Genomic DNA, 26661 nt, shown 5'->3' on the forward strand with positions numbered 1-26661 from the left:
ATAAACCGGACAAATCCAACCCGGTCAATTACCGCCCAATCAGTTTAATGTCCATCATCAGTAAAGTGAAGGAAGGGGTCATCACCAGTGCTATCAAGCAGTACCTGCTCAGCAACAACCTTCTCAGTGATGTCCAGTTTGGATTTCACGAGGGCCACTCATTTCCTGATCTCATTACAGGCTTGGTTCAAGCATGGGCAAAAGAGCTGAATCCCAGAGGTGAGGTGACAGTGTCAGCCCTTGACATCAAGGCCACATTTGACCGAGTATGGGAACAGGGAGCCCTGGCAAAACTGGAATCAATGAGTATCAGGGGCAAACTTTCTACTAGTTAAAGTCATATCTGGCACAAAGGAAGATGGTTGTGGAGGGCCAGTCATCTCTGCCTCTAGACATCTCTGCAGAAGTCCCTCAGGGTACTGTCCTCGGCCCAATAATCTGCAACTGTGTCATCAATGACCTTCCCTCTGTCATAAGGTCAGAAGTGGGGATGGTTGCCAATGATGGCACAGTGTTCAGCACCATTCGCGACTCCTCAGACACTGAAGCAGTCCATGCTCAAATGCAACAAGATCTGGACAATATCCAGACTTGGACTGATAAGTACAAGTAACATTCGTGCCACACAAATGCCTGACAATGACCATCATCGATAAGAGACACTTTAACCACCACACTTGACATTCAGTGGCATTACCATCACTGAATTCCCCCATGTCAACATCCTTGGGGTTACCATTGACCAGAAACTCAAATGGACTCACCACATAAACACAGTGGCTACAAGAACAGGTCAGAGACTAGAGATACTGCAACAAGTAAAACCTCCTGACACCACAAAGTTTATCCACCATCTACAAGGCACAAATCAGAAGTATGATGGAATACGAGGCAAACATGAGGACTGCAGATGCTGGAAACCAGAATTTATGTCAGAGTGGTGCTGGAAAAGCACAGCAGGTCAGGCAGCATCTGAGGAACAGGAACATCAACGTTTCGGACAAAAGCCCTTCATCAGGAATAGAGGCAAGAAGCCTCCAGAGAATAGTCCCCACTTGCCTGGATGGGGGCAGCTCCAACAACACTCAAGAAGCTTGGCACCACCTAGGACAAATAAACCCACTTGATTGGCACCACATCTACAAACATTCACACCCTCCGCCACCGGTGCTTAGTAGCAGCAGTGTGTACTATCTACAAAATGCACTGCAGAAATTCACCAAAGATCCTTAGACAGCATCTTCTAAACTCACAACCACTTTTATTGAGAAGGAAAAGGACAGCAAGTACTTGGGAACACCAAAACTTGCAAGTTCCCCTCCAAGCCACTGACCACCCTGACTTGGAAATGTACTGCTGTTCCTTCACAGTCGTTCAGTCAAAATCCTGGAATTTCCTCCCTACTGGCATTGCGGGTCAACCCACAGCAAGTGGACTGCAGCGATTCAGCAAGTGGCCTGCAATGATTCAAGAAGGCAGCTCACCATCACCTTCTCAAGGGCAAATAGGGACGGGCTATCAATGCTGGCCAGCTGGCGATGTCCAAGTCCCACAAATTAATAATAAAAAGTAATGAGAATGGAGAAGATTTTTAAAAATCTTAAATTCAGTTTTTGGGAACTTGTATCTCAAGCCAGTGGGCGGCACAGTGGTTAGCACTGCTGCCTCACTGTGCCAGAGACCCGGGTTCAATTCCCGCCTCAGGCGACTGACTGTGTGGAGTTTGCACGTTCTCCCCGTGTCTTGCGTGGGTTTCTTCCGGGTGCTCCGGTTTCCTCCCACAGTCCAAAGATGTGCGGGCCAGGTGAATTGGCCATGCTAAATTGCCTGTAGTGTTAGGTACGGGGTAAATGTAGGGGTATAGGTGGGTGGCGGGTCGGTGTGGACTTGTAGGGCCGAAGGGCCTGTTTCCACATTGTAAATAATCTAATCAAATGCTGTCTTTGCTGGACTAGAATTTTCAAACTTATTGGATGAATTCAATCAGTATTGTTATTGGTAAGTCCAATCTTTCCATAGAATGTGTTGATTGAGTGTGATGCAAAGCTCAGTCTCTCACAATTACTCTAGAATCTAAATTTTGATGTTGAACCCATATTGTCTGAAGAATATCATTAATTTGTAATTATCATCAGAGACAGAGGGCAGGAATTTTCAGATGAGAGGGTTTCTGCTGACACCCAAAAAGTTGTTGGCTATGTAGCCCCATAACAATTTAATGTTCTTTGACCAGAGAGGGCACTTCTGCCCCTAACTCAGTTGGGAGTTCCACCTCAGAGAGCTGCTGGCCAATCTGACTGACTGGCAGCAGAGGCTAGGGTTGCGATTGCAAACGGTATCCAGGTTCCAAGTCCCTGAGTCCAGGATGAAGTAGGCACGGAGAGTCTCTTGATGGGAAGCAGAAGCCCGACGATGGGTGTAGAAGGGGCTGGGTACTTGACAGAGAAGGCAGTGGCAAATGTAGCACCTGCAGAGGGCAGATCTTGTGGATGGAGGTTTGGTGCAGCAGCTGTTGGAAAGAACTTCTGAGAGAGGTACTCTCCAATCTCACCTGAAGCTTGAGCAGGGTGACCTGCTGGGCTTGCTCTTGCACCAGAACTACTTTCACCAGCTGGGAGGGAAGTAGCCCTTAAATGAACAATTATCAGCCACTAATTTTCCATTAAAAGGCCTCACTTGGCATGATGGTGGACAATGTAAAATTGCGTATTGATCAAGGACAGGCAGAAAGATGGTGAAAAGGTGATCCAGGGAATTTTACAGACTGCCCACTGCCAGCTGATGTGTAAAACTCTACCCTTACACATAACATGTAAAAGCACAATAAATTACTTGTGCATTTAAAATATACACATTTGCCTGCATCAAGGAAACTTAGAAATTAATAATACAATGCTAGCACTTTGCTTGAATGGCAAAGGTTTATCTATAAGGTTTCAGCATATATTTAAAAATACACAGCAGGTTCTCAATGTAGTTCATTATTGGCTGCATTTTCCATTAGTGTCCCTTTGTACACTGTTTGAAGAAAGCAAACATTTTCCCATCTTTTAAAGGCTAAGTTGTCAAAATACCTTAACATTTTTATCCAGTAATAAAATTAGTTTAATATCATAAATTATTTGGCCATTATAATTATGTCATGTTCGACATTAAAAACTCATATTACTTGGTCACTATTATATTATTTGACTAAATAGAAAGATATTGTGATTGTCTGAAATGTTATGAGATGCCACTTTAAGTTACAAAATAAAGATCACAATAGAAAAACAAAGAAACACAAGAACTCTTAATATTTAATTCTTTAACAATCTATGTATTGTTTCGGGTTTGATTTAACATGTCCAATGCATTTTGATTTGAGCTCATCTGATTATGATTCCACATTTTTAGTTTTACAAAAACAAATTTATGAACAAGATAGGATTTTCCAACTGATTGGAAAAGTCAATGCAACAAACACTCTACACACAGAAAATGAATATTGAGTGTAGACTCAAATAGGACTGTTATAAAATGACTTTTATAAACTGTGTAAAACTATACTTTGAGTCAGATTTACAGCAGGACATTATAATTCAATCTCAGTCTGTGAAATGACAATTGTGTAAGCAAAAAATGCATGTAAAGCATTTGCAATAAATGGGATGCTAAAGAGCACCAAGGAGCAATTACTCTCCTGCGATGTAATTCACAATTTTACATGTTGAATGGTAAATTTTATTAGGGTTTATTAGACGTTTTATTCATTTATTTTGCCTTTTTTCCCCTTATTTTCCTGGGAAATTATTCCCAATAAGGAATCCCACCAGTAAGTCATTTACTTTGTTACAGTTGTTATTTAGTTTGATCATTCTCTTCTCCATTGTCCAACTTGAACCACACAACCTACCTCTGAGGATGGTGGCTCCACAGTGTGGTTCTTTCATGTGCTGGAAGCTAAACATATTTTTCCCCAAGAGGTCATTTTCATGTGAGTGCCAAGGTAGTGAATGTCTGAAGCCCATTAGGCAACAGCACCCTGTTCCAGCATGCATGATTTAATAGTACCCGTGAATAGATGTCCATTATGCAGGGATCACCCGCATGTAAGGGTACCAATGAACATAGGATCGACTTCCATCTACCCATTTACCTAGGCTCTGCCTTTGGATTTTATACACTGGGTGGCATCATTGATTGGTGCTTTCAATTTGGTATGAACACATGTTTCAACATTTTGGATTACACTCCATTCTCCAAATCAGTTATAGAGATTATTAACAGCAGCTCCAATATGGATCCCTGTCACTTGAAAATAATGACACAGTCTAGAGCTTTTTGTTGTTCATATTATTATGCAGTTTAATGCTTTCTACTGCATTGCCTCATCTCTCACTTAAGTAACAAATCCTTGCCATGATTTTGTTAAGTATCTGTCAGGTGCATAGTGAAGAGTATATTTTACAAGCTGTCAAATCACAATAGCTTTTTGTAAAGCTTAATATGGTGTGATACTTTCAAGCTAGGCTTTGTCTCATTTTAGAAACAAGCGGGATCATTTTTGTCAACAGTACACAGAACGCACACTGGCCTTCTTTCATCCTTTAGCTTAAGGTCATCAGAAACACATTTTAAATACAGTAATAAAACATTATAATTCATTGTCACTTAATCAACATATTGTTCAGCTGTAACAAAACGTTGGAGGCCACTTGTTGGCACAAACACTGCAACTTTTAATGGTTGACCACTTGGTTACCTGGCCACACGATGGCTTCCAGTAAGGTTACCCTTCTAGCCAGAACTTCTAATTCAGCTTGAAGATCTTGGAACATCTGCCAACTAACAGCCTGGTGGAGATTGAAAACAGCAACAGAAAATGTTTTGTTCCCCAGTTAAAATATAGTTATGATCAGGACTTGGGAACCAGGCCAGCCATGTTCTCATTACTTTCAGCAATTGCTTTAATTCACTTTTGTAAATGTATCTGTTCAAATAATGATCAAGAAGGAAAAATGTCCAATTTCATTAAACAGGTATTTGCAAACTTCTGGAAATGACTCAACTGCAAATGAAATAAAAAAGCTTCAGCTGGCAAATTTGACACTTTTTCCAAATAATTTGCAGGTTTTTTGTTGAGAGTTTCAGGTCATTTTAATTTTTTCATTGCACCACATTTTGAAGAATAGCATGGACTTTCCTAGTTCCCACTGTTGCAGTGTCTGGGTTTTTGGTTAACCCCATACACACACAAATAACAGTAAGGATTTGTACTGAGAATTGGACATCACACTCAGACACACAATAAAGAACATTTTCAACATTACACTACCATCTTTTGCTTTAAGTATAACATTTCCCTACATCAAATATAATTTACCTACTTCAAACCAGAAGCTATTGTTGAGAATTAAGTATTGATGTTTTTTTCATGTTCTGTTGTGTGACCAATTGTGCCTGTCCATAAAACTCAGTACAAATATCTGTCTAGTCCCTTTACTCACCATGAATACCAATCATAGTCTCCAAGATTAATACCCTCTCTGCTAAAATCTTCAAAGCTTCCCGGATTTGGTGTATACCTTCCCCCTGTGGAAGACAGATACAGCCATCAAGGGAAATGCCAGCAACTGACTTGCTGTCATATCCTCCTTTGTTTTTGGTAGGGGTTTGGCCTCAATTTCAGCATTCCACATGAATGACCAAAACAAAGGCAGTTGCATGCAGGTTCCATTTCAGTCTCTAAATTGCAAACATTTAGATATTACTTTTGGGTAGTCATTGCAGTGCATTCATTTGGAGCTCAGACATTTAAAAACACTTCCAAACAAGCTAGCTTGGAACACTTTTCTTAACAAATCTAACAGATTATTCACTAGGCAGAATGCAAACATTACGTCCAAACTATTTACTTTAGGTTTAGGCTATGGAGAAATTTTCTTTTTAGTACAGATGCAACTTGTATCTTAAATAACTGCATGTCATTATTACTTGAAATGTTGTACAAGGCAGGATGCGAAAGAAGGACAGATCAGCATGCTGATATTTCTCTGTTTAATAGAGCAGCCAGATGCAAATTATTAGAGTTAGGCGGCACACATAACATGGTAAGTCATGCAACAAGCCAACATAAATGGAGGACAGTTTTAATGACATTTCCACAGCTGTATCCCCTTCCTGCTGCATGAGGAACAGGTAAATGACTGAAGCACCCGGCACATTTATAACATGTTTGGAAGACTCTGCCATGTTTATTTTACGTTTTTGTTGGTGAAGCTGTAACATTCAGCTTCATATAGAAAAAAAGACATCCAAAGAACAATTTTCACAATCGTGTGACTTAATTAATGTGATTTTCCTTTTTGAATCATCAGTCAGAGAGGTTTGGAATAAACATGCAGAAATCATTGAACAAACTATTAACTGTAACCAATGAACCTAGAAATCATGTCTGTAGGCACAACTAGGAAATAGAGGTTTGAGTTGTAAAACAGCATGCACTATTACCAAGAGTTTCACAGCAGCACCACCAGGAACACAATGACAGTTACGTGACCAAGGCAGTTTCTTTCACAGGAGCAAAAGAAATGCAAATTTCAATTTCAAATGAAGTGATTACAAACTTTAAAGGATGAAATGAAGAGTTCAGTGATGGGATGATGCATTTTCAAAACAGCAGCAGCAAACCCCTAACAGAAAATAACTATTGCGTACCCAATCAGAAAATGCATTAAATAGATTTGAGGTTTACTGTATTTAAAATGGCTCTCCAATGGCTAGATTTGTTAAACTATGCAGTTAATTACTGAGTAAGTCATTAGGTTAACAAAAGACAAAACCAACACACTCAGGTTAATGAAAATGCTCATGCATAATTTAATATAACCCATCTTTGATTTGTTCTCTTTACCCTTAAACCTTTTTGATGCACATGAGATGATAGCACGTGTTGGCGACTTGCTTCTACCAAAGCGCTGGGAGGTGTTTGAAGATATTGGAGGGAACTAGTTCTCATCTTCCCTTTTTTAGGGGAAGTCTTCAGTGACACAAAATGAGGAGGACTGCAAAACAGCTCAAGCAGGCAGAATGTGTGGAAAGTTGGCAGATGCAATTTGACGTAGACCATCTTGCTAGCAGTAATTGGACCTTACTGGTTGGAGATGTTGAGAAATCAGAGAGGCTAGGCTGGCATGTACAAATACCCAGGAGGTCCCAAAGTTAACAGCCCTTCTGGTTCATTATCAACCTAAGTTTAGGAAAAGATCTTGAAATTTGCCTAACTTTCCTTGTCAGTTTATGTAAAGCTTTGGTTGAAACAAGGTCAAATAACATGTCTCCTATTAGGAGAGACTTCAAGCTTAAAATTTTCTTTATCCCAATCTTAATGGAACAGAAGTAGCTACAATAAGCCTACTGAAAAGATTTTTAAAAAGATTATTTGAGGGGAGAGGGGCAAATTTGAAATCCAGCATTTTCTCCCCATCAACCCATCCCATTTGGCTTCCTTGGTATCATTGACTTTCCTGATCAAACAAGTACCCAAGACGTGGCCTGAGTGGTGTACAGCCAAACAGTAATACTAAGGTAACTTCATTTGACCTTATATCACCAAGACCAGGGGTAGCAGTCACAAGAAGCACATCCTGAAATCTACATCTAACTATTTTTTCAGCAGATTTCAGGGCTGATAATCTGAATGTAGTGTGATGGGTTTATTTCTCAATTCATGAAGTGTAAAAGTGAAACTGTGTTGTGAGGTTCAAATTGATGTCAGACATCTGGTCAGCAGGCCAAACCTATAAAATAGCACCACAATACGTCATGCCCAGGTGGTCAGCCGGAGGGAAGAGTGACTGTACAAAGCTATAGTGAACTAAAACAGTTAGTCTTCAGCACTCTTACTACCATACAAGGGGATGCACGCCTAAAGGGGTAAAAGGCTAGTTCAACACTGCCCAGTATTCTTTCAGGACCTTGGGATATTCACCTATTGGTTAGAAAACCAACATGGAACCTCTGTCATTTCTGTGGAGAAGATCTGATAGAATTAAGTGCCCATCAGGCATTTAGCTGGCTACTGTCAGCCTTTCCCCATATTAAAGATCTTCAGAGGCAGAAATCCTGCCAGAAGAGGTTTGCTGGCCAATCAACAGTCTGGTAAATTGTAATTGCCACTACCATCAGAGGGAGCAGTGACAGAATTTGCTGGGAGGTCTTCAAAATGTGTTTTAAAATTCTGTGTGGCCTCCATCTGATTCCTGAGCTGCCATTAATTGGCTCAGTGATAATGGGTGTCAGTAATAAGCTTAATTGGTTACTCCTTCTCGATCCTCCACTCCACACTCGCAGCCGTGCGCTGCCACCTAATCTCTCTGCAGTCAGCCCTGCCTCAGCTCAGGGCCACACTCAGAACTGCAAAGGATTTCTGCTTCTGCTCCAACCTCCTCTCCGACTCCTATTACACCCACCCCCCCATCTACCTATTGCACTCTCAGCTCCCTTCCCCCCAGCCCCACCCCCTTCCCATTTATCTCTCCACCCCCTCGGCTCACAGCTTCATTCCTGATGAAGGGCTTTATCCCGAAATATCTATCAATTCTTCTGCTCCTCAGATGCTGCCTGACCTGCTGTGCTTTTCCAGCACCACACTCTTGACTCTAATCTCCAGCATTTGCAGGCCTCACTTTTGCTTAGTTGATTCCTGCCAGTAGTAGCTGGAATCCTGCAGTAGTCCTTCGCAATTAACCGGGGGAGGTTTAGGTGCCATTTAGGACCCCCGCCCCCACAAATCATCATGATTAAGTGGCCTGGACATCGTGTTGCCTGCCATTATGGTCTGCACAGTTCATCCAACTGTATATTTCTTCAGTTCAATAGTCATCAATAACTGGTGCAGTTTTCCAATTAGAGTATTGGAGCCAAAAGTTTTATTGTCATTCAACAGGTAATTAGATGTTGAAAAGGGATTGAGGAGATGGCATCATAAGACTTTGGAGGCTGAAATGGTTTAACTTATCTCTTCTGCACCTACTTTTGTGGTCTTTAGGTTGAGTGCATTTTCAACTCAAGTAGGGATCAGAATCTGCTGCACTATTGCCAATGTATCAACATGAAAACAGCAGCATAACCACAACCTGAGATGGACAAAGCACTTCTGAGTTATGCAAAAGCAGTCCCCAGGTTGTGAACAGGTTCCGTTCTCAAGTCCGCTCACAAGCTAACTTGTCCACAATTCAGAGCGCGAAGCAGGGCAATATAAAATAGCTATTTGCAAGTATGGAAGTTGCTTGTATGGTGCATCTTTAAAACTACACGCCTGTATGGGATTGAATTCATCAGTGTGAGCATTCATAAGTCAGATGTTTGTAAATCAGGAACACTATATATTTAGTCAGCTTATAGTCACTCTACATGTATACCATGGTTTAGCAAGGGAGATGAAGATCTGGCCAGTGAGAAGCACCTAAAATTTGGAATGATTCACTTGATACTTCTTTCAAGCTGCATCCAACTGCTTTGGGCTATACTTGATATTTTCTGATTGCTGCAAGAAATAGCAAAAGATTTAATTCATCATTCCCCGATCACTACTTTTCATGAAAATGCTTCCTGTAAACCAGAACTCACCATGTCTTAATTCATAGTTATCCCTGTGTTTCCATGTCAATTTAAATTCTAGAAGGCCAAGAACTCTTATTGCCATTCAACCAACATACAACACACTCTCATCTAAAACTTACAGCATTGGGACTGATACTGAAACATGATAGACAATGTGTCCATGCATATAGTTCAACCAGTTTTGTTATAAATGGTTTAAGTGCAGAGTTTGACCATGAAGTACCAATGTGCTGCGCCAAGAACTGATTGCAACCAGCTTGGAAAAAAAACAGAAAGTCTGAGAGAAACTCACCAGGTCTGTCAGCATCTGTGGAGAATGAAACAAAGTTAATATTTTGAGTCCAGTATGACCCGCTGTACTGACTTGCTGAGTTTCCCCGAAACTTTCTGCTTTTATTTCCAGCATCCGCAGAACTTTCATATTATGAGATCCGGCTTATCCCTCACTGAATGATTTTCCACCTGCAATTGCACACCAGGGAGGGACACTGAGCAAATAGCGGGCACATCTTCAGATCAACAGGAACCTGGAGGTTCAGTCATAAAAAGGCATTATCATGATATTTCTGTTGCCTGACATTACAGAGGAATGGAAGCAATTTTGTTTTAATTTCTTGGCTGTGAAAGGGGTATTGTGTGGGAGACGTTGGGAAAATGAAAGCACAAGTTGGTTTAAGTAATCAGACTAAATGCAGTATGAAACTATCTGTCCCCACTAATCAACAATCCCAATCACAAACTTTGTAAAATACTGCATTGAACACTACAAAATTAGTAACTTTCAACAGCATGGGTTTTAGATGAAGTTTTATAATTAATGTAAAAATAGAATGCGCTTTGATTCATTAATATTCCAATGCAATCAAAGTTTGGCACCTTTTTTAATCATCTGCTTGTAAGAAAACCAGAACAAGTCAAAACACGTATATATGTGGATATTAGTAAACATGATAGACAATGTGACCGTGCATATAGTTCAACTAGTTCAGTTATTCATGCTTTTGCATCTGCAACAGGACAATATCCCTTCTGCAAGCTTTTCTTTTCAAGTAGCTTTACCTGATTAAAATTTGCAAACTTTATAATAAAGGGTAGTTTGAATCGTTTTATTTTTTAACCAGGAAACCGATAAAAGGAAGATATTACTGAGTAATTTTAAACCTTTTAAATGTTACACTTGAGATAAACAAAAGGACGACTGGCTGTTTAATACAAAAAATGAACAAACTCAGTAATTTTTGTTCTAGATTTATTAAATCATCTGTAACATTGTAAATTAGAAGGCAACATCTTTCATTAATCAACTTCATTAAGTAACTATTTTGTGAAAGAATTTTGCTACATTCACAAGAATTGCATCTAGCCATCAGAACTGTGAACCCTTCATTCCAACATTTGAATTTGAAATCAAGGTCCCTGTCTTACCTGGTATTAGTTTGGTGCTGAATTATAATGTAAAATTGGAGACCATCTTCATTAAGTGCTGTGCTTAAAATAGGCTACAATGTTACTATAAAGGCATTTGTGCGTTAAAAGCCATTTTCTGCACTAACAAAGAATGGCCATACACATCCTACAGATATAGGTAAATATATTTACTTTATTTTAGAATAACCATAACCCTGTAATTGTGATGCCCTTATGGTCTGCAAATCTTTGGCACTTGAATTTTTTTTGGCATTTAAAACTGATTGCAATATATGAGCCAAAATCTGGCTTTATTTGTGTTGCAAAATGAATTCCATCAGCAGGGACTTGGAGGTAATAAGAAAATCAGGGGCACTCTACATACATACTAGTCCTCGAGCAACAGTTCTAAACATGCACATGATTTAGAAACAGGACTAGGTCATTCAGTCTTTTCCAGTCACTCTGCCATTCAGTACAACCCATAGCTGTCCTGATTGTGGCCTACCCGAAAAATATAAAATGGGCAAATTAGGCTGTCATGGTGGCCATAAAGCTGAACACAGATATTCTTTGCCAATAACAATGGCAAAATTAGATTTTATACCACCAAAAATATCTAAAATATGACATGGTAGAATATTTTGCTGTATAATTGAGACAAATATTCAGAAGGGAGAAATATTATCAGATTGTAAAGTATTTTAAATCCAGCACGTTTACTTTAACAAGTTGCTGATCAGCTAATTTTCACAAATTTATTCAGTTACACAGGTTAAAAGAGACTATTGGGCACAGCTTTTCACAGTTGTGTACTCCAGTTTGTATTTGGAGCTTACCGGTTGTCCTTTATCTCCTGGTTCTCCTTTAATTCCTGGCTCCCCCTATAAAATATGACACTCAAGTATAAATCTGTTATAGCATCTTGAAAATACTGTCGATAAGTCAAGAATGTTAAAGGGACAGTCCCATTATTATTTTCAAGATGCGAATTTGGCAGATTTCACAATTTGTGCAAGCTGCTAACATGAAAGATACAGAGGAACCTCGATTATCCGAAGGACACGGAGGGGGAGCATTTCATTCCGTTAGTCTGGATAATCGAGTGCCGGATAACATAATTTAGCTGAGCATCAGAACATTGCGATCTTGTTGGATAAGCCGATATTTGGATAATTGAGGTTCCGCTGTACTGGTTTGTGGATTTCTGGTTGTTCTGTAGGCAAATGTTCTACCTCGTGTGATACTGAATCATGTCAACAACAACAATGCTGAGTACTCAGTTTCAGATAATGAGGTATTAAAAGTGCAAAAGCTGCCTCAGCACTTTCTCCTGCTCCGGTGAAAGTGCTCAAGGATGGCCTTACCCAACATGGATCCTAGAAGGTGAAAAGACAGCTCAAGCAGTGGTTCTGCAGTAATATCAAATGGGTTGGTGGTAAAACAGAATCAGGCTTGCTTCAATGTTGATCATAACCAGATAACTGGATTAATACATGAAAAATATCAGAGATGTTGCCTGCATGCTCCTCCATCTTATGATCCTCCAACTGTCTCATGACGGCGATGGCATGGTGGCTCAGTGGTTAGCACTGCTGCTGCACAGTGCCAGGGACCCTGGTTTGATTCCACACTCAGGCAACTGTCTGCGTGGAGTTTGCACATTCTCCCACTGTTTGCTTGAATTTTCTTTGGGTGCTCCGGTTTCCTCTCACAATGATGTGCAGACTCGGTGGATTGGTCATGCTGAATTGTTCCACAGTGTCCAGGATGTGCAGGTTAGGTGGATTAGTCATGGGCAGTGCAGAGGGTAGAGGGTTGGGTCTGAGTGGGATGCTCTTCAGAGGGTCAGTGTGGACTTGATGGGCCAAATGGCCTGCTTCCACACTGTAGGATTCTATGATTCCATGAAACTACACTCTAGACATGAATATGTCAGGACAGGAGGAAAGAAGATTGGGAGAAAAAGAAAGCATCATTTTACCATCGCATCCCATGCAGAAATTCATCTCCTCAGAATTGGAGTGTGACATCTTTCCTAAACATCATGTCAACATTCCAGTTCAATTTTCCAGGTAATTCCCATTAGTGGGATTCACATCAATTAGTGGAAGCCAAACAGTGGCTTCCAGAAAAATCATTATGATGCCAGCCCATTATAAGAGACAATGCTAAAGTAACCATTGAAATCTAAATCCCAGGCAACAGGAGGAAAAACCTGCCTCATATATGTCTTCTTATATAATTTCTACTGCTATCTCAGATCTATAGTTGGGAATGGGTCTTACAACTGGCCAGCTCAGAGATAGATAAGAGGGAAGGAGGCTCAAAACTTGGGTTTTGGGAATTCATAGAAACCTAGAGTAGTTACAATACAGGAAGAGACTATTTGGCTCATCATAGCTATGCCATCTGTGTGCAAGAACAATTCTGCTAGTCAGACCTCCCTGTTATTTAACTATCGACATGCAGATTTTCTCTCATCAGGGACTTATATGCTTCCATTTTGAGATTCCCAACTGCTTATGTCTTCCTCACATTCTTAGACAGCACGTTCCCAAACACTTGCTGTGTGAAAAATGCTTTTCCTAATGCCTCTTTTGACTCTTTTCATTAATCATAAATTTGTATCCTCTAATTTTCAACCTTTATGCTAATAGAAGTTATATCTCCTTATCTCCTCTGGTTCACTACCTCATGGCTTTGAACACCTCCATCAAATTTCCTCTCAGCCTTCTCTTCAAGGAGAACAACTCCAGCTTCTCCATTCAATCTGCAAGACTGAAACCATACATCCATGGAATAATTCTCATCAATCTTTTCCTTTTTAGCCTTCACATAAAATGCAGTGTCCAGAACTGGACACAATACTCCAGGTGAGGCTGAATCAGTGTTTGTTAAGAAGTTCATTATATCTTACTTGCTTATGTATTCTATTCCTGTGTTTATAATGCACAGGATCCCATAAGCTCTTTTATGTGCATCTGCCTGCATATTTTCAATGACTTGTGACATTTATCCCGACCTTTCTGTTCTAGCAAGCATTGAATAGAAGCAGAGACCAGTGGAGACCCAGAAGGAATTGCTGGAGAGAAATAAACTTAGAATTGGCAATAGGCCATACGATACAAATGTGCCCACTTTTCTATCATTATCATGCTTGATTTCAGTTGATGAAGAGGAATATCCATTCTTTGTGCAAACATCCTGCACTTTCTCATGTTTCCCATTAGATAGTCAAGAGTCACTTGGCTGTCAAGAATCTGCTATCCATGTTATAGCACTGAAAGTTCTTATTTCAAGAATTAAATAACCTAATTCTTAAAGGATCATTGCCCCAATATAAAATATAAATTCTTTCCCAAAAAAAAACACATCAGCTATTTGCAACCTTTTCTGATCCAGCTATATCTTTTGTGAAATTAAAATAGAAATTACAAATTATGGGAATCTGGAATAAAGTAGGAAGTGGACAAGATTTAGGAAAACATGGTAGAAACAAGTATATTGAGTGAATTAAATTCCACCTGATCTATTAAATTTGGCTACTTTGCGTTCACTTTGAGTACAGAATTTGTTTTCTATGCATAAGATTCCAAAAGAAATGCAGAAATAAAAGGAAATAACTGCCAAGGCTTTGAGACTGAACGGGGAGTGGACTGATAGGATAGTTCCTTCCACATGTTGACATTAGCAAGATGTGCCGAACAACTTTTTGTGCTTTATGATTCTATTTGGGTTCCAAGTTACAAGCAGCAATCTCCCTTGAATGCTCCGCACATTAAATAGTAAATGACTGCCAACTTTCACATTCTAATTACTATGACATAAAAATACATGAATTAAATATTCTGAATAAGCAAGAGTTGGCTCTGAGGGGAGTGAATTTATTTATATCATGCCTTCAGTGTAGTAAATATCTCAAGGTATTTCTCAGGAGCATCAACCAGAAGATATGTGACACCAAGTCACACAAGAACATTCTCAGACAGATGACAAAATACTTGGTCAAAATGGTTAAAGAAATATGTTTAAGGAGCACTTTCAAGGGTGTAGGAGAGGCAGAACAGCAGATACGTTTAGGCAGTGAATTGTAGAGTTTAGGGCCTTGACAATTGAGGGCAGCCACCAATGGCAGAACAATTAAAATTGGGCATTACAGCTGTAGGGAGGGGTAAGGTCTTGGAGAGGTTTCCAAGCAAGAGAAATGTTGAGTATCTTAGAAGTGATTTGTTTGCTTAATGAGAAGTCACTGTAAGGGAGTGGGGAGTGGGAATTGGCGGGATAAGGTAGTAGGTGGGTTTATGGGATTGGTGCAAGCAAGATCATTGGCAGCTGAGTTTTTGATGACCTCAGGTTTATGGAAGTTAAATTGCGGGAGGCCAATCATGAGTGCACTGGAATACTCAATGCCAGAGGGAACATTGGCCTACTGGTAGATTTCAGCAAGAGATGAATAGAAATGGATAGAACCACGTGATGTTACAGAGGTGAAATTAGAATACTGCAAGAACACAATATTGGAATAATAAGCCTTTACAGGCCAATTAAGAAGCAGTTTTCTTTTTTTAAAAGAAAATTAAGAATTGCATAATGAAAGAGAAACCACAACAAAGGAGCAAATGGAAATTAATGACAGACTCTGGTGACCCCCTATCAGCGACACAAAGAAAATTTCCACACTGTGTAAGCAAAATAAGCTTATTCCAGAAAAGAGGAGAACCACAATGCACAGTATGATTCTACAATGATACAGGATTTACAACAAAGAAACAGACTATTCAGCCCAATGTCATTGTTGTGGTCTTGTATGCTTTAATGCTCAAATCAAACATCCCCCCCCACCACCACCCAAGGTACTTCATCGAACACTAACAGCGAATCCTTCTTTGTCCTTTCACCCTACAATCTAGCTCAAATGTAATCTTGCACCATTTTAAGGTTGAAATTAATTGAGTTCAAGCCAATCATTTAGCGAGGCACTGAGATAACTGGAATGAATAGTAAAAAATTGAAGCATCCCTCGAGTGCATTTTTCGAAGGTTGAGTTAATGCTCAAATGCAGTGTTGATGCAGAATTGTAGAATTTAGGGCCTTGATAATTGAGGGCAGTCACCAAGGGCAGAACAATTAAAATTGGACATTGCAGCTAACTCATTACAGCTAACTAAATTATATCTAACTCATGCTACACCTAACCCCATGAACGCCTGGGTACAAAGAGAGAGAAAATGTTCTGTTTCCTAACATAGTATATCTCAGTTTGATCAGATGAAAGATTTAAAAAGGTTTTAAAGGAAACCACAAAATACACAAATTCTAGAAAACAGCAAGGAGAAAAAGAACAAAATAAGTGCAAATAAACAGCATGAAGTAAATTGAGATTAAAATACCATTTGACATAATCTATAAATAGTGTGTTGTTGTCCGTATTGAAGTGTGGCTAATATGGGAACTGGACAGGAGTGGGCAAGTCATTTTCAACTATCTCTATGAAAAAAAGGGAATAGCAAATTCAAAGGTCCCCTGTGTGTGTCAGGGGTACAGTGACCTTTCCTTCCATGTCACTGCCCATCAGAAGCTGCTTTCCCTGCAGTATCATTGTGCTCTCAGGTCCCTCTAAACTCTAGACCCTCCAGAGGCAGACCTAATCTTCCTTGAGTTGAAAAATGTGGTGCTGTAAAAACACAGCAGGCCAGGCAGTATCCGAGGAGCAGGAGAATTGACGTTTCGGGCATAAGCCTTCTTCAGGCTGGCCTGCTGTGTTTTTCCAGCACCACATTTTTCAACTAATCTTCCTTGAGGCAGATGTGATGTTCTTGCACTACTGGTGGTGGCCACCACTGAACTTTGGTACTGCCTGCAGTGTTGGAGTTGGTCCGAGGGCAGGACTTCATGGACACCGAGTAATGGAAACGCTACCATTAGCCAATTTAGCCCAACTATAGTGCAGGAGTGTGGAGGTATGAGGCTGGGCAGGCCATCTGCTGCTCAGACCCATTCCTTAGTAAATCTCTGCTCCTTATCTCTAATGATAGAGCCATCAAACATAAATTTGACGATTATAAGACCATAAGACATAGGAGCAGAAAGCCCATCTAGTCTGCTCAACCATTTAATCATGGCTGATAAACTTCTTAACCCCATTCTCCAGGTTTCTCCCCATATAGCCATTTAGATGCAGAACTAACTCAAACGTAGAAGACAGAGGGTGGTGGTGGAGGGTTGATTTTCAAACTCGAGGCTTGTGACCAGTGGGTCCACTATTTTTTGTCATTGATATAAATGATTTGGATGTGAACATAAGAGGTATAGTTAGTAAGTTTGCAGCTGACACCAAAATTGGAAGTATATTGGCCAGCAAAGAAGACTATGTCAGATCACAACGGGATCTTGACCAGATGGGCCAAATAGGCTGAGAAGTGGCAGATGGAGTTTAATTCAGATAAATGCGAGGTGCTGCATTTTGGGAAAGCAAATCTTAGCAGGACTTATACATTTAATGGTAAGGTCCTAGGGAGTGTTGCTGAACAAAGAGACCTTGGAGTGCAGGTTCATAGCTCCTTGAAAGTGGAGTTGCAGGTAGATAGGATAGTGAAGGCGGCATTTGTTATAGGGCAGAGTATTGAGTACAGGAGTTCGCAGGTCATGTTGCAGCTGTACAGGACATTGATTAGGCCACTGTTGGAATATTGCCAGCAATTCTGGCGTCCTTCCTATCGGAAGGATGTTGTAAAACATGAAAGGGTTCAGAAAGGATTTACAAGGATGTTGCCAGAGTTGGAGGATTTGAGCTATAGGGAGAGGTTGAATAGGCTATGGCTGTTTTCCCTGGAGTGTTGGAGGTTGAGGGGTGACCTTATAGAGGTTTATAAAATCTTGAGGGGCATGGATAGGATAAACAGTCAAAGTCTCTTCCCTGAAGTGGGGGAGTCCAGAACTAGAGGTCATAGGTTTAGGGTGAGAGGGGAAAGATATAAAAGAGACCTAAGGGGCAACGTTTTCACACAGAGGGTGGTATGTGTATGGAATGAACTGCCAGAGGAAGTGGTAGAGGCTGGGACAATTGCAATGTTTAAAAGGCATTTGGGTGGGTATATGAATAGGAAGGGTTTGGAGGGATATGGGCTGGGTGCTGGCAGGTAGGACTAGATTGGGTTGGGATATCTAGTCAGCAGGGACGAGTTGAACCGAAGGGTCTGTTTCCGTGGTATCCATCTCTATGACTCTATAACCTTTGATCCCCTTAATACTCAAGAATCTATTTATCTCTGTCTTAAATATACTCAATGGCCTGGCCTCCACAGCCTTCTGTGGCAATGAATTCCGTAGATTCACCATTCTCTGGCTGAAGAAGTTACTCCTTATCTCCACATTCTAAAATGTCTTCATTTTACTCTTCGGCTATTGGGTCGTAGTCTCTCCTACCAATGGAAACATCTTCCCATCATCTACTCTGTCCAGGCCATTCAGTATTCTGTATGTTTCAATTAGATCCTCCCTCATCCTTCTCAACTCCATTGAATATAAACCCAATTCTTCATAAGTTAAGCTTTTCATTCTGGGCAATTTTTATAGAATCCCTCCAGTGTGAAAATAAGCTATTCAGCCTAATGAGTCCTTGTAACCCTGCACTCTCCATGGCGAATCCACCTAATCTGTACATCTCTGGACACTATGTGCAATTTATCATGGCCAATCCACCTAACCTGCACAACTTTGGAGTGCGGGAGAAACCAGAGCACCCAGAAGAAACCCACACAGACAGGGCGAGAATGTGCAAACTCCACCTGAGGGTGGAATCAAAGGGGGTCCCTGGTGCTGTGAGGCAGCAGTACTAACCAGAGCCATCTGCATCCACAAGTTGCCAGGGATCACTCTACAGCACAGTGGTGAAACTCAAAGGAAAATATCTTTGCAACAGTCATCCAAGTACAAGGTCAAAGCTCTTGAAGATTTTTGAAGAACTTTGTTACTTTGGTGTCACAAAATGGTTTCATGTAATTGGAAAAGGAATGCTGAGTGTTGCTCATTGTCTGCTGCTGATCTTTTTTTTCCCTGTATAAATTTACATCTTGTATTGAATGTTTCTTGATAATGGGCGAAAGTGAGGACTGCAGTTGTTGGAGATTAGAGTCGAGAGCGTGGTGCTGGAAAAGCACAGCAGGTCAAGCAGCATCCGAGGAGCTAGAAAATCGACATTTCAGGCAAAAGCCCTTCATCAGGCTTTTGCCTGAAACATCGAATTTCCTGCTCTTCGGATGCTGCCTGACCTGCTGTGCTTATCCAGCACCACACTCTCGACTGCTACTTCATACTGGTTGGCCCTGGGGCAGCCAATGGTGTGGTCACTGCATTAGTAATAGCAAGTCTTCATGTGGCCAAACAGGCAGTTCCTAAAGGGAACCGGCCATCGACAAAAGGAAGGGCATTAAAATACTCTCCTGAGTGGGGGGATGAGTGACAGGGAGGTGGAAGGGTTTGTCATAATTCCCAGAAATTTGCCAATTCAATGACAACAAGGTGCAACTAGGTTCATCACAAGTCTTTCCAATTTGCTACCAGGATTGTTCTCTGAATATCTAGGGATAACAAATATCCCCACTCCCCCCTTCAACCAGATACACAAACGCACTTCCATTGTTTCAAATTACAGGAGAATCATAATTCAACAAGATATAAACAATTGTTAACTTGATCTAAACAAAATAGATGAAATAAAGACACCAATTCAGTCAGGAAAATCAAGATGCTTGCAAATTGGTAGTGCAACTTACCATTTCTCCTCTGAGGCCTCTTTCTCCGGGATATCCAGATGGGCCCTAATTGGGTTAAAAATACAGATTGCATTTACAGTGCAGCCATTAAACAAATGGCTATGGAGTTACAGTTCATTATTTTAAAATTAGTTTTGGAATCAGAATAGAGCACAAATTAGAATGAGAAGTAAATGACAATTCAACAACAGAGAAGCCAAAGTCATTAAAAATACTCATCTCAGTGCAGACTTGAGAGGGAAGCAGTCCAACATTAAAATGGCATGCCATTGACTAGAAATTATCTCCCTGCTTTGTGACTGTCCTGCTTTTGCAATGACTCCCTTCTTCCAATCACTCCTCTCATCCACCTTCGCCCCTTATCATCCTTTCCAGGTACCCCCTTGCCCTCCTACTTTGACTTAGTCAACATTTTGGACCGAAACTCAAACAAACAACAGAAGACTGCATTATTTCTGAGGCAATTAGTGAATAATAACTTTATGCTAGTGTGTGGCACTTAAAATGTTTGGTTTCCAATGTTTGTGTGTCTGTAAAGATGCCTGACTAAAATAGCAGGCACTTTTGGAAGTGTTGATACATAAAGGGACCTGGAGATCCTCGTACACCAGTCATTGAAATCAAACATGGAGATGCAGGAAGCAGTTTGGAAGGCAACTGTGATGTTAGACTTCATTGCAAGAGGAGTTGAATACAGAAGTAACAAAATCTTACTGCAGCTGTACAGGGCCTTGATGGGACCAAAGCAGGAGTACTATGTACAGTTTTGGTGTCCTTACCTTAGAAAAGATAAACTTGCCATTGACGGAGTGCAGCAAAGCTTCACAAGACTGATTCTTGAGGTGGCACATTGTATCCTATGAGAAGGAATTGGGTTGAGCAGGCCTGGATTCTTTGGAATTTAGAAGAATGAGAGAGGATTTCATTGGAATAACAAAGTCTGACAGGCTGGGTTAGTTTAGATGCAGGAATGATGTTTTCCCTAGCCAAGGAGTTCAGAACAGTGGGTCACAGTCTCAGGATCCAGGGTAAGCAAATATGGATTGAGATAGAAGCATTTCTTTACTCAGATAGTGTCATGCATGTGCAACTCTCTATCACGGAAGGCTGTTAGAGTGGAGTCACTGACTATATTTAAGAAATAAACAGATTTCTAGGAGCTAAAGGGGTAAAGAGCGGGTGTAAGACGTTGAGATAATGGATGAACCATGGTCACGTTTAATGGGGGAGTGAAACCTTGATGGGCCATATGGCATACCTGCTTTCTATACTTCTCTGTTTATTTCAAAGTTTCAATGATACAGAGTCGCATAATTTTATAAACTCTGCAGTCACAGCAAATCACACTTTGCACCATACTGCTGAAATGAAGGCAGCACTTGTTTACAGCCACCAAGATGTTATCAATTATATTTCCTGGCATAGTGTCACCTGCTGGTCAACAGCAAAGGAGAAGATCCTCCACAGGATCTGGGTCAGCCGTGTCAGAGACAGACCTGTGCCATCTGTTGTTAAGAACACTTTGCTAACATGGCCTATAAACCTGCCACAGCCATTAACTGGACCAGTCAGCTGTTGTCTTAAGACTACACACAAGGACCTCATTTTTTGGCTGACATTGTTACCTGTTGTTATTTCAGTGCTTATAAAAGCTGCTAGTTTTTAAGCCTTTCAAGAGCTTTCATTAACGCCCTCCCTCCATTCCAACATTCTTCTTTAATTATTCCTAAGCCGTTATTTTTATACAATAAAAATCCCTTGCAATTGCTAACCAAACAGTGTTGATTGCCTGTGCCCTGTTGCCCTTGAGAAGGTGGTAGTCCAGTGTCTTCTTGAGTTGCTGCAGAGCACGTGGTGAGCTTTCAAGCACAATGCAACTAGGTAGAAAGTTCTAGCACTTTTCCCAGAGTGATAGAACAGTGGCGGCATTAGGAACTGACAGTGTTCCCAAAGCCCTGAAGTTTGGAGGAGCTGCTGAAGAAGGCTTCATACTTTTTCTATAAGGTGCTGGCAAGTAAGTGCCATTTGATACCACTGTCAGAAATACCTTCCAGCAGTTCGAAATTGAGAGTAGGCTAACGAGGCTGTATTTGGAGAGACTAGACTGGACTGGAGTTGGCTGGTTATTTATGGAGAGGCCATGCAGGGCCACTTGCCACTTTGTCAGTTGATATTACAATTGTCAGATGCACTGAAACAAGATGCATGTTTAGAACATGCCTAGCTCTGGCTCAGAACTCTTCCACATTGCATCTGGGAAGAGGTTGTGACTCATGATCTTTGTTGCATTCAGCACAATCAGTCCCTCATTGATATTAAACAAAGTGAATCAAATTGGTGGAAAACCAGCCTGTATGATAATTGGGATTTGAGGACGAGGTTGAGCTAGATCTTCAACTCGACACTTTTTGTGAAGTTACAAATGCCCTGGTCTCATTTGTTTTCACTTGCCTTGGGTTCCATCACCAGTGACATTGGGAATGTTCATGGATGTCCACCTCTCATTAATTATTTCATTTTCCATAATCATTCACAAGTGATGTAGCATGGTGACTGAACTTTGAACTGATGTGACGTTTTGGTTTGAGCTGTGACCAGATATCTTGCTCATGGACTTGTGATGGTACCTGTCCCTGTGTCTCTGGATGACTGTGCCAATGGGCAGTGTAAAGGTTGAAAAGAGAGTAGGCCAAGAATCGATCCTCTTGAGACTTCATATGATGGTGCAGGCACAGGAAGGGATGCTATTCCTTTAAATGTTTGTCCACAGTCAGTTAGGTAAGTGGAGGAGAAGATGAGCAGGTACACAGGAACATAAGAAACTGTGAGCTGGATAAACAATTAGCATCAACAAAGCTTCTTTCTTTCAGTTGATGATCAGCCTACCTTCACACAACATTCGTCAGCAAACACTGATGTTATTTACTTTAATGATTTCTCATCTCATAGACGTAGCTATAAAGTAAAAGACATTGTGGCCTTATTAGGCATTCTTACACTTCAGTGTGCCTAACACGCCCCACTTCAACCTTGTGAAACTTACTCTGTCTCCCTTTTCACCTTTAGGTCCATCTAATCCTGGTATACCTGGCCGACCAGCCAATCCCTATCCAAAATAAAGGACATTCTATTTAGAAAAGTGAGACTGGAAACATGACATTATCATATGAAAAATTATTAGTTTCTGACTGATTGAGACAAAATCTCTCCATGCATTTATAATTTGTGACTCTACAAGAATAAAGTCGAAAAGAACACCAACAGAAAAAGCTCATATTAATTTGAACGCAAATGAGTTACTGTAAAATTTGAATATTTTCTCTGTTAGAACCACAACAATTATCTTTGCAATGACTTACATCTTTTCCCGGAGGCCCAGGTGGTCCAATAGGTCCTTGTTGACCAGGTGAACCTAAACATTTTCAACAAAAGACTGTACTTAATTTGTGTAAATGTCTACTTTATTCAAAAGCCTCTCATGATTAATCACAGCAAATGATGGGCCATATATGTCAGAGAAGGAGCACACCAGAAACAATGACTGAATTACACGGGGCCACCTACTCCCACCTCCTCCACCCTCACTGGCTAAAGAGTGATCTAGGCAGCTTGTGATGTACCAGTAGCACCAGGGAAAGTGGTGCCCACTGCTTGTACTCTATACAGGCAAACTTTGAATGTTGGCCAGGGGGCTAGAGTCAAAGAGTGTGGCATTGGAAAAGCACAGCCGGTCAGGCAGCATCTGAGGGGTAGGATATAAGCAGCATAAGCCCTTCATTAAGACAACATGGGGTCAGGGTGGAGTGAGTTGTTAAATTCATGATGAAGGGTTTATGCCCGAAACGTTAATTCTCCTGCATCTCGGATGCTGCCTGACCTGTTGTGTTTTTTTCCAGTGCCACACTTTTCAACAAACCTCTCCTATTGGAGAGGCACTGGCTAAACAGGGTGCATCCTGACCACCACCAGCCCACACAGAGAGGCCTGCCAGGGTGTCTACTTAATGTGGGCCATTCGTGACCCTGGCCAAATGCAGGTGCAGTAAACCCCTAATGTGGGCATTAATTGCTCACTCAGTGTTCAGTTGTTCCACTGGCAGTCAGGTCACCCAAAGCCACTCTTGCCACTGAGATAACTGTGTTGGGAGCAAGGCAGGCTGGTAGACATTGGCAGGTTACCCACTGGATTTAATGTACTCCCTGTCCACTCCCTGTCTTTAAACTCATTGGTGAGGGAGCATTAAGGCCAACACAGTCGGTTCCATTTTTAACTCTGTGCAAATGGGTGCATTATTTTACCCAATATTCTTTATCCCACATCCATATTTGATGAAGTGACAGTGCACATCAATGCTTCTACATACCACGCCAAGTGGAGATGGTGCCCTGGTTGTAATGGTACAGGACTAATGATACAGGGGCTCACTTTAATACTCTGGGGGCAAGGCTTCAAGATCCAAGGGCAAATGGTGGAATTGGAATTTCAATTTGCAATTGAAAACTAATTCATGGTAACCTTGAAACTATCATGGATTGTCATAATGATCCATCTGGTTCCCTCGTGTCCTTTGTGGAAGTCTGACCAACCTGTGACTCCAGACTCATAACTATGTGATACTGCTGTCTGAAAATAGCCTATAAAGTCACACAGTTCATGGGCAATGAGGGATGGACAACAAAGACTGACCTTGTCTGGGATAAGCTCAACCACAAAACAATGAAGGAATAAAAGGTGTTCTCTTTGCTTCCCTTTTATTGTCTCCTTGCCCTTAATCCACCTGCAATGCTTGATCTCAACACTGGAGGTGATGGATTGATAGAGCTCCTTGTTTATTGAGCTCTTCAATACACAAATAGCCCACAGAAGGGTACTGAGACCTGGAAGTGAGAATTCACCATGTCTCCCATCAGCGATGTTGGACATGGCTGCAATGTCTATCCTTCCTCACTACCCCCAACCCATCCCAAGACATTTACTGAAACTGAAAACCTGCATCAAGCCACAATTGGGTTTATTTTGCAACAATGATGCAGCTATAGTTTTCTCCTATTTCATTCATATGGTGTGGGTACTACTGGCGGAAGTAATATGTATTGCTCCTGGGAATGTTAAAGCAAGAGTCAGTTATAAATATACATTTTCATTCAATCAATTGCAAAACAAATTTGATAATTAAATGTGGTACAATTATTTAATTTGTTTTCCCCACTTCTTTGAAGTGATCCTCAGCTACAAGTGAGGCATGAGAATGTAGACAGTGGTCCCAATGTTATTTTTCATGTAACTGTGCTGCTCCTTGGCAGTAAACATTTTCATGTTTCCATAAGTTTAATTTTTGTTCTACTCAAAGTGAAAATTCAAACTTAATTGAAAATGAAATTATACTTTTAATCTTAATTTTTAAAAAAAATTGCACATTTTCCTTTCCTCTCCAACTTTATTTTCCTTCTCTCTTGTCCCTCTTGCATTGATAGACAAGAAGGTTCCAGCCCAAGGTCCTGTTAATTCAGTGGGTCAATGGAAAATGTAACAAGTGCTGCTCAGATTGTTCACTGTCCCCACTTCTAAAGTTTGCCTTTGGGGAAGTGGCAAGCATCTGGTGGAAGACACAATTTACTGTTCAGTGAAATGAATCTTGATCATTATTGTGACAACTGCCTCTCCTAGCATTATTTAAAACTAATGGTCAGAGTATTGAGTACAGGAGTTGGGAGGTCATGTTATGGCCGTACAGAACATTGGTTAGGCCACTGTTGGAATATTGCATGCAATTCTGGTCTCCTTCCTATCAGAAAGATGTTGTGAAACTTGAAAGGGTTCAGAAAAGATTTACATGGATGTTGCCAGGGTTGGAGGATCTGAGCTACAGGGAGAGGCTGAACAGGCTGGGGCTGTTTTCCCTGGAGCGTCGGAGGCTGAGGGGTGATCTTATAAAGGTTTACAAAATTATGAGGGGCATGGATAGGATAAATAGACAAAGTCTTTTCCCTACGGGAGTCCAGAACTAGAGGGCATAGGTTTAGGGTGAGAGGGGAAATATATAAAAGAGACCTAAGGGACAACTTTTTCATGCAGAGGGTAGTACGTGTATGGAATGAGCTGCCAGAGGAAGTGGTGGAGACTGGTACAATTGCATCATTTAAAAGGCATTTGGATGGGTATATGAATAGGAAGGGTTTGGAGGGATATGGGCTGGGTGCTGGCAGGTGGGACTAGATTGGGTTGGGATATCTGGTCGGCATGGACAGGGTGGTCCGAAAAGTCTGTTTCCATGCTGTACATCTCTATGACTTAATGACTCTACTAGATTTGTAGGAGCTAAAGGGGTAAAGAGCAGGTGTAAGCCGTTGGGATAATGGATGAACCATGATCATGTTTAATGGGGGAGAGCACCCTTGATGGGCCAAATGGCCTACTGACATACCTGTTTTCTATGCTTCTTTTTTTTTGTTTATTTTCAATAATACACTTTTGCACTGCACTGTTGAAAGGAAGACCAACCTCATAGATGTGCTGGATGGTTTATGAAAAACATCTAAAATGAAGGCTTCTTGAAGCATAAAACTTACCTACAGGTCCCACTGGTCCAGGTGGTCCAGGAGGTCCACGAACACCAGTTACAACAGTATCTGTGAAGGTATTTGACAAGACGGAATCACCTGTAGTAATGAAACATGTCAGCATTAATACATATAAGAAGAGTTAAACTTAAACTTCACTAAAAAAAAAGTAGATTTGACCAAACTCTTTGCATCTCAACCATTTCTAGGTCCAGAGATTGTGAAAATAGCAAATGTATTTCTTTTGACTCTCGAAATTTCTCCTCTTTTTGTGTTGAAGGCACTGGAGTTCCTTGACCTTGAGATCATTG

The 26661-nt window shown here is 40.9% G+C and overlaps 1 protein-coding gene across 4 annotated transcripts in view; it reads right to left on the reverse strand.

Moving 5' to 3' along the window:
* emid1 (EMI domain containing 1) overlaps nucleotides 1-26661 on the reverse strand; it is a 350684-nt gene that overhangs the window by 12392 nt on the left and 311631 nt on the right. For 2 of the 4 annotated variants that reach the window (XM_060843592.1, XM_060843590.1), the window contains exons 9-14: nucleotides 26360-26449; nucleotides 23150-23202; nucleotides 22834-22896; nucleotides 19791-19835; nucleotides 11853-11897; nucleotides 4745-4835 (exon numbers count right to left, since the gene is read on the reverse strand). In XM_060843592.1, coding sequence (XP_060699575.1) covers nucleotides 4745-4835; nucleotides 11853-11897; nucleotides 19791-19835; nucleotides 22834-22896; nucleotides 23150-23202; nucleotides 26360-26449 — 387 coding nt within the window. Of the gene's footprint in view, nucleotides 1-4744; nucleotides 4836-5489; nucleotides 5575-11852; nucleotides 11898-19790; nucleotides 19836-22833; nucleotides 22897-23149; nucleotides 23203-26359; nucleotides 26450-26661 lie in introns of all 4 variants that reach the window. The other 2 variants (XM_060843591.1, XM_060843594.1) reach the window with 2 other exon arrangements.

The sequence above is a fragment of the Hemiscyllium ocellatum genome, chromosome 24, assembly GCF_020745735.1.
Source record: "Hemiscyllium ocellatum isolate sHemOce1 chromosome 24, sHemOce1.pat.X.cur, whole genome shotgun sequence".
Taxonomy (NCBI): domain Eukaryota; kingdom Metazoa; phylum Chordata; class Chondrichthyes; order Orectolobiformes; family Hemiscylliidae; genus Hemiscyllium; species Hemiscyllium ocellatum.